The sequence below is a fragment of the Octopus bimaculoides genome, chromosome 5 (assembly GCF_001194135.2).
Source record: "Octopus bimaculoides isolate UCB-OBI-ISO-001 chromosome 5, ASM119413v2, whole genome shotgun sequence".
NCBI classification, from domain to species: domain Eukaryota; kingdom Metazoa; phylum Mollusca; class Cephalopoda; order Octopoda; family Octopodidae; genus Octopus; species Octopus bimaculoides.
Window position 1 is genome coordinate 106,013,424 of NC_068985.1, and position 9,076 is coordinate 106,022,499.

The 9,076-nt window shown below is 40.7% G+C and overlaps 1 protein-coding gene across 6 annotated transcripts in view; it reads left to right on the forward strand.

The window, feature by feature from the left end:
* Positions 1 to 9,076, forward strand: part of LOC106881107 (fas-binding factor 1 homolog) — a 28,509-nt gene that overhangs the window by 15,043 nt on the left and 4,390 nt on the right. For all 6 annotated transcript variants that reach the window (XM_014931344.2, XM_014931343.2, XM_052967891.1 and 3 more), the window contains exons 11-15: positions 324 to 605; positions 1,542 to 1,642; positions 2,306 to 2,620; positions 4,273 to 4,654; positions 8,697 to 8,840. In XM_014931344.2, the coding sequence (XP_014786830.1) occupies positions 324 to 605; positions 1,542 to 1,642; positions 2,306 to 2,620; positions 4,273 to 4,654; positions 8,697 to 8,840 (1,224 nt within the window). The remainder of the gene's footprint in view (positions 1 to 323; positions 606 to 1,541; positions 1,643 to 2,305; positions 2,621 to 4,272; positions 4,655 to 8,696; positions 8,841 to 9,076) is intronic.

Here is a 9,076-nt window from a genome sequence, read left to right on the forward strand (position 1 = left end):
AATAATCAACAATTTTGCCGGGTAGCTCAGTATGAAAAAACCTTCTTCGGTAAAAATTTATAATCATAAATATATAGGGATTGACAGTAACCTGCTTCTCCAACATACTGAGAATTTCGAAATAGCAGTCAAAGAACTACTGATTTCAAAACTACAAATTATTACTCCAGATTGATAGCGATGATTATTAATTTTATTACTAATTGACGATTCCCTGCCCTGCATATCTATATATATATATATATATATATATCTCATCATCATCATCATTGCTTAACGTCCGACTTTCATATATATATATATAATTGATTTTCTTTTAACAGGTGAAATCTCCAAAGTTAGCAGCACCCTCATCAGCTGAGCCAGCAGTGAAACCCTCACAGAAGCCACCACATGTCACTAAAGAGGACCAACCTAAGCGCAGGGACAGCTACAATATTTATCAAACTGCTGATAACCAAAATACCTCACAAGATTTCAAACAACAAAGTATGCAGGTTCTTACAGAATTAAATTCTCCAAAACCTAGTCTTCACATTGTGCCAAACGTTACTAAGGGCCCCTTAGATGGTTCCTTAGACACACTAGCCGAAGCTGAGATTAAGGTAATGCACACATGTGTCGGTTGTGTTTATGTTTATACTTGCACACATGTTACATGGTTGATTATACATTATACATACAATCAATTGTACATGCAGTACATACTTGCGTTTACATATACAACTCCTACATGCAGATATACTTGTTTATGCATGGAAAAACATGCACATAACTCTTTTGAGGCCAATCCACTGATCATTACTTGTTCTATGATTCAAAATTCCTGTCTTAAAATGATCTACATTAAAATCTTTCTTCAAAATTCCATGATCACTTATTCCAAACACCAGCTTAATAATCCTTTCTACTATAGGCACAAAGCCAGAAATTTGGGGAGGAGGGGACTAGTCGACTACATCGACCCCAGTATGTAACTGGTACTTAATTAATCGACTCCGAAAGGATGAAAGACAAAGTTGACCTCAGTGGAATTTGAACTCAGAACATAGTGATGGGTGAAATACCGCTAAGCATTTCATCCAGCATGGTAACAATTCTGCCAACTTACTGCCATAACACCAGCTTACTAACGACAATATTATTTTACTAAATTCTTCATTATTTTAAAAAACTGAAACAAAGGTATTATATTTCAGCATAAATATGGTAACGAAAAGCAATCTGGTGTTCTTGTACCCTGTAATGGACAGATCTTAAAAAGTGGGTGCACCAGGTTTCTTATAATATATAATTATATTCAGAGACAAGATGATTATTTATTTGTACAAATTCTTTTATTTAGTATTAGTCATGTTGTTAGAGATACATTCCATATTTCAACAGAAAAATGATGACCAAAGGGTTAAATACTGTTCCCCAATGCCACCTCAACTCACTGTACCATATTTCTGCAATCCCTGTGTAACCTCCTGTATTATATTCTGTGTACCCCACCAGTGTGGTCTGCTTCTATCTTCTGTGTTTATGTGTCTCAATAGATACACCGTCTTCAAATAGAGAAGGAACATTTGACTATGTTAAATGAAACTGTCCAGAAACGATGCAACGAAGAGATAAAAGCTGTTGAACAATCATATAAGTAAGTTACACACACTGACCTCTCTCTCTCTTTCTCTCTCTCTCTCTTTCTCTCTCTCTCTTTCTCTCTCTATCTCTTTCTCTCTCTCTTTCTCTCTCTCTCTCTTTCTCTCTCTCTCTCTTTCTCTCACTTTCCACTCCTGTTAGGTGTTCTGTCTCTTTCTTTTTCATTCTCATTCTTTCTCCGTTTTCTTGTGCTTATCTTTCTCAGTTTCTCTCTCAACCTTCTCCTCTCTTTCCCCTCTTTCTCTCCTTTCTTTCCCCTCTTTCTCTCCTCTCTTTCCCCTCTTCTTCTCCTCTCTTTCCCCTCTTTCTCTCCTCTCTTTCCCCTCTTCTTTTCCTCTCTTTCCCCTCTTCCTCTCCTCTCTTTCTCCTCTTTCCCCTCTCCTCTCTTTCCCCTCACCTCTTTCTCTCTTCTCTTTCCCCTCTCCTCTTCTCTCCTCTCTTTCCCCTCTCCTCTCTTTCTCTGATGGTTGTCTGTGTGTATATGTATGCCTCCCCCTCTCTCTTAGTTTTTCTGTCTTTCTCTTTCTCCCTCTGATTATTATCTGCCTGTCTCCACCTTCCATCTTTGTCTCTTTGCTCTTAAAAAGTTAAAGACATGTAACAGACTCAACCAAAGGACAGCTGGAGATATTCAGAAGCGTTTTTCATTCCTTTCCAGATCCAGATTTCAGTTAATTGAGGATACCCAGCAGGAGAGAGAGGTTAGGTTGAGGCAAGAAAATGAAGAACTCCTCAAACAAAATCTTGAAAAAATCTGCCGCCTTGAAGATGAGAAATCTGCTTTGATACAACGTCACTATGCAGCACTGGCAGTATTTGAGAAAGAGAAAGCTGCCGAGATACAGCAACTACGGGAAGCCCATCGTCTAGCTTTGCAGCAGGAAAGGCAAGATTTTACTGAGACAATCAACAGAGTGAAGGAAGCTAAGCTTCAAGAATTGGAAGCAATTAACAATTTCCAGTCAACAAATAGGTAAGATGGCCCATGAAAATCTCTTATATTTCTTTAGCATCATTGCCTTTGTCGCATAATAGACACCCAGTATACTCTGTAGAGTGGTTGGCATTGGGAAGGGTATCCAGCTGTAGAAACCAAGCCAAAACAGATGACTGAAGCCTAGTGCAGCTCTCTGGCTTACCAATTCCAGTCAAACTGTCTAACTCATGCCAACATGGAAAACAAACAGTGTTGATGATAATAATGATGATGATGATGATGATGGTCATGTGGTGAGAATGGATGAGGATAGCTGTGTGAAAAAGTGTCACACCGTAGTGGTTGAGGGAACCTGTGGAAGAGGTAGACCCAGGAAGACCTGGGATGAGGTGGTGAAGCATGACTTTTGAACATTAGGCCTCACCGAGGCAATGACTAGTGACCGAGACCTTTGGAAATATGCTGTGCTTGAGAAAACCCGGCAAGACAAGTGAGATCATAACCCGTGGCCTATGCCAGTGGTGTAACCAGCCCACTTATGCATACCTTTCCTTCATTGGGCACCAAACTCTGCTTGTGAAAACCTGTTGAGGCAAATGAAATCAAAATCAAATTTGATGACAGCACCGCATGACTGGCATCCATGCTAGTGGAGCGCTAAGAGCACCATCCGAGCATGATCGTCGCCAGGGTCACTGACTGGCTCCCATGCCGGTGGCACGTAAAAAGTACCATTTGAACGTGATCGTTACCAGTGTCGCCTTACTGGCACGTAAAAAACAACATTCGAATGAGGTCGTTGCCAGTGCTGCTGGACTGGCTCCTGTTCAAGTGGCACGTAAAAAACACCATTTGAGTGTGGCTGTTACCAGTACCACCTGATTGGCTGTCGTGCCACTGGCACGTAAAAGCACCCACTACACTCTCGGAGTGGTTGGCGTTAGGAAGGGCATCCAGCTATAGAAACTCTGCCAGATCAAATTGGAGCCTGGTGCAGCCATCTGGCTTGCCAGTCCTCAGTCAAACCGTCCAACCCATGCCAGCATGGAAAGCGGACGTTAAACGATGATGATGATGATGAATCCTGTCAGAATTTCTCTGTCTCTCTCAAAAATTTGGACTCTTATTCTACTATTATATAACTATACTTCATCACATAACCTCTACATCTACTACCATCACACAACCATGCTACGATTAACTTTCTTTGCTGTAGGTACCATTCACTAATATCGCGTGGCCATAACTCCATAACCAACTTCTACTTTACTTATCATGCTCTGCCATCTCTTGCCTACACCTGCCTATACTCTTACAATCATTACAGGCCACACCACTATCACCTCTACTGTAGCTATCATCACATGTTTGCATCTTTCTCACCTACTCTGTTATATTCTACTACCATGCGACCATATTACTTTTATCTTTCTTTACTCCATCACATATCTGAAACACCTTCACCAACTTTTACTCTTATTACTGTCCAGTTCTGTTATAAGTCCATAACACCATCATCTGCTTCTATTGTAGCTACCAGCCTCTACTGTTACATATCTATGTCTTACCAGCCTCTATTGTTACATATCTGTGTCTTACTTCTACCTTAGCTACCACCATAGGGCCAAGCCTACCTACCATCAACTGGCATCATGTGTGCTTCAGATTATCCACTGTTCTCTTTATAGATCTCTAAATATTGTGATGGAGAAAATGAATACAAATGCTGAAGAACTGGGTCAGTTTCAACAGAAGTTAGACAGGTGGCAGAATCAAGGGTTGGACGAGAGAGAAGTGTCAATACGCAACCGTGATGAACAGCTGAAGATGTTGCAAGCAAGGTTGAACAGGCAGCAGGAAGAAAATGGACGTGAGAGACTACGACTGGAGGCCCTGATTGAAAGACTGGAATGTCAACTTCACAGTCAGACCCAGCTGTTGGAGGACGAGAAATGGAAAGTGAAGCAAGAGGTGAACAAGTACCAGGCATTGCAGGTGTCTGTTGAGGCTGAGAAACGGTTGTGGGAAGAAGATCAGGCCAGAGAGAAGGCTGCTCTTGATAAATGCAGGGTAAGTACACGTTTTTAATTAGTTGTATGTCAATCAACATATATTGTAGTGAAATGTGGTGAAAATATTGGTTCTTAACATAGACACAAGGCCACAAGATTTGGGATAAAGTGTATACAATGAAGTAGTTGTATGCTGTCAACTTAATGTGGCAGTCCCCTGAAGGGAATAATACTACTGTTGGTTAGACCTAGGAAGCTGCACCGCTTCTTGTCAGCCTTGACACATTTCCTGTGTCCTAATGTTTACAAGGGAGAGACAGGAAATATGTCAAGGCCGACAGGAAGTGGTGCAGCTTCCTAGGTCTAACCAACAGTAGTATTATTCCCTTCAGGGAAATGTCACATTAAGTTGACAGCATACAACTACTTCATCGTATCACTACTGCATAAATCTCTCTGAGAGATTTAGAAATGTATTATTTCTAAAAGTGTATATAGTTAGTTAAATTAAACCCAGGATTTGACTGGAGCTTGTTCTATTGACCCCAGAAGAATAAGAAACAAAATTAACTTTGACAGGATTTGAATTCTTTAATGTAACTAAATACTACAAGATATTTTGTCTGATAGTCCACCACTTTTTATGATGGTGATAATAATAATAATTTTTTTCTATCATAGACACAAGGCCTGAAATTTGGGGGAAGAGGTTAGTCGATTACATCAACTCGATTGCTTGACTGGTATTTATTTCATTGGCCTCAAAAGTATCAAAGGCAAACTCAACCTTGAGAGAATTTGAACTCAGAACATAAAGACAGACAAAATGCCAGTAACCATTTTGGTCAGAATGCAAATGTTTCTGCCAGCTCACCATGGTTTCAATTTTAGGCACAAGGTCAGCAATTTTAAAAGGAAGGGGTAAGTCAATTACATTGACCCCAGTGCTGAGCTTATTAGTCCTGTAAGGATAAGGGTCAAAGTTAACCCCAGTGGAATATGAACTCAGAACAAAAAAAAGCCAAATAATGTTTGAAAGATGCTGCTTTGTTATATTTCAGATTTGTCAAATAGTTGATGTATATATATACTTGTGTACATCATCATCATTTAACATCCGTTGTCCATGTTGGCATGGTGGGTTGGATGGTTTGATCAGGGCTGGGAAGCTGGAAGGCTGCACCAGACTCCAGTCTGATTTGGCATGGTTTCTATGGTTGGGTGCCCTTCCTAATGTCAACCACTCCGAGAGTGTAATGGGTGCTTTTACATGCCACCGGCACAAATGCCATTTGCATGATACCAGTATCTGCTATGACTGTGGTTTTGCTCGACTTGATGGGTCTTCTTCTCAAGCTTGACATACCAAAGGTCTTGGTCATTGCCTCCGTGAGGCCAAACTCGAAAGGAGCTCAGCCACTTTGCCTTCGTAAGGCCCAACGCTCGAAAGATGCTTTTTATGGGTCTTCTTTTCAAGCATGACATAATGTCTCGGTTGTTGCCTCTGTGAGGCAAAAAACTTGAAAGGAGCTCAGCCACTCCGTGAAGCCCAGTGCTCGAAAGGTGCTTTTTATGTGCCAGTAACATGACACCAGCATCAGCCACAACTATGATTTCACTTGCCTTGACAGATCCTCTTAAGCACAGCACATCACCAAAGGTCTTGGTTGCTAGCCGTGAGGCCCAAACTTCAAAGATCATGCTTCACTACCTCGTTCCATGTCTTCCTGGGTCTACCTCTACTACAGGTTCCCTCCACAGTTAGAGACTGGAACTTTTTTACACAGCTGTCCTCATCCATATGCATCACATGACCATACCAGTGCAGTCAATTCTTGCACACCACATCACATGCCTCTTATTCCCAACTTTTTTCTCAAGATGCTTACACTCTGTTGTACATGCACACTGACATTGCACATCCAGTGAAGCATACTGGCTTCATTTCTTTCAAGCCTGCACATGTCCTCAGCTGTCACAACCCATGTTTCACTGCCATGTAGCATAGCTGTTCACACACAGCATCATACAATCTGCCTTTCATTCTGAGAGAGACGCCCTTTGTTGCTCTGTGAACTTTGCCCAGCCTAATCTTATTCTCACAGCTATGCTCTCAGATCATCCAACTCTGCTACTAACTTGGTCACCTAGACAACGGAAGCTATCTACTACCTCTAGCTTAATCCCCCTGGCAGTTGATGGAGTCTATTTTCTGTGCATTTTTGGTGTTTATTGTACTTGTGCATCTTCCACATACAAAGGCTATTTTCCCCGTTAACCTTCCTCTAATGTTGCTGCACTTTTTATGTGTCCAAAGCTTACATTAGGTGTATCTTATGGAGTTTCTACCTATGCCTTTTCCACAGATCAAGCAGGACCATCTACCTGAAGAGATTTGTAATTTTCTGCCTTCCTACTTACTAAGACTTTGGTTTTTGCTAGGTTAACTCTAAGGCCCTTCAATTCTAGACCTTGCTTCCTGACCTGAAACTTCTCTGGTTCTGGTAGTGATAAGATCATCAGCATAGAGGAGCCCCCAGGGGCAGCCTATCTTAAATTCCTGTTATTGCCTGGAGGAGTATGTTGAACAAGAGGGAGCTGAAGACCAATCCTTGGTGAACCCCTTCTTGTACCCTGAATTCTTTACTGTACTCGTTGCCAACTCTCACCTTACTGATAGTGTCCTTGTACATGGTTTGTACAGTTCTCACCAACCACTTGTCTATCCCTGGTTTCTGCATTGACCACCAGATAAGAGCTTGGAGGACCCTACCAAAGGGTTTATCTTTGGCTATGTATTTCTCTTGCAGCTGCTTTACCAGAAATATAGCATCAGTCATGCTTCTCCCTGGCACAAAACCAAACTGCATCTCATCTAGACTAACTCTCTCCCTAATTAGTTGGGCTATGGACTGTAACTTTCATCACCTCATCCAACAATTTGATACCTCTATAATTATTTCTATTCAAGGCATCACCTTTACCTTTGTAACAGTTGACTATGGTGCTGCTACACCAGTCATTACTTCATGAACCATCTGATTTACAATACAAGTGACTAGACCCTAACCTACACCGTTAGATATTTTAAGCATCTCAGCAGTGATTTTTGATGCACTGGGGGCTTTCCTTGTCTTCACATCCTTAATTGCTTTATCTATCAGGGTACTGTCAATTCAGGTAGCTGGTCCCTCAAGTGGGTCAACATTTGGCAGACTTTCCCCCTCTCATTCATTCTCTACATTCAGCAGTTTTTCATAATGGCATTTCCAAGCCTCTTTCTTTGCAGAATCATTAAATACAAGTGCACCATCATCCATGCAGATACATTTCTCTCCCATGACATCATAATTTTCTCTCACACACTGTATTGCAATCTGAAACACTTCAGTTCTTTGGTCCTCCTGTTGCTGAACATAGGCAAACTTATTTTCTGCTAGATAAACTTATTATTTTGGCTAGATATACCAGTCTCCTAGCTTCCCTTCTGGCTATCTGATACAGTTCCCTGTTACCCCCACTCTTCCAGGCCTGTTTCTTTGCTCTAATGGCCCTGTACAGCATCGTTCCACCACATTTGGTCTGTGGCACTCAGCAAGCTGTCCCTCAAGAATTCCCTCTATGTCACAAGCCTGTAGCTCCTCCTCTCTCTCTCATCAAATTTCTCAATTAGGATGTCTCTAACTTGTGTACAGATTTATGTATGATGTGGATTGGACGACAGATGAATGTCATAATGGTGATGGTGGCAGTGATGGAAATGAAAAGATGATGTGATTTTGAAAAATGGTAATTGGGACAGTGGTTATTATCTAACCTCAGGCCAGTCCTGAACTAACAGGTGTATGATCAAAGATGCTCCAAATATGACCATCTTTTACTCAGTCATAATATATATATATATATATATATATATATATATATGTATATATAAGATTACAATATCTGATGTGTTTTCCATTTTTAAGACAACTGGGTGTGGCTTGTGAGACTTAATTGCTATTTGTAGCATACAAGCTTCCTCATTGTTGATGGTTGGTTGCAGTTATGGATGTTAAATATGGCTCTAATTCTGTGTATGTTTGTTCTATTGATGATAGAATGATCTTTTGGAAGAACAGAAGAGACTAATGACACAATTAGTTGAAGAACGACGAACTTTGGCTGAGGAAAAAATCCAAGCAGAAGTGTCACAGAAACTGTGGAAAGAACGAGAACATCAAAATATCGTGAAGGCTGCCAAGGTAAAGTGGTAATGCTGACTGTCTACATTTCCTTGTTTTGTCTTAAAACTTTTCTTATATATCTACTTGTATATGGTTCTGTTCTTAAGAGGTCTGTTGCCCAACCTTGTGGGTTTGCATTCAGTTCTAGACGAAAACTCTCTCTTTCTCTCTCTCTCTCTCTATATATATATATATACATATATATATATATATATATATATATATATATGAGAGAGAGAGAGAGAGAGAGAGAG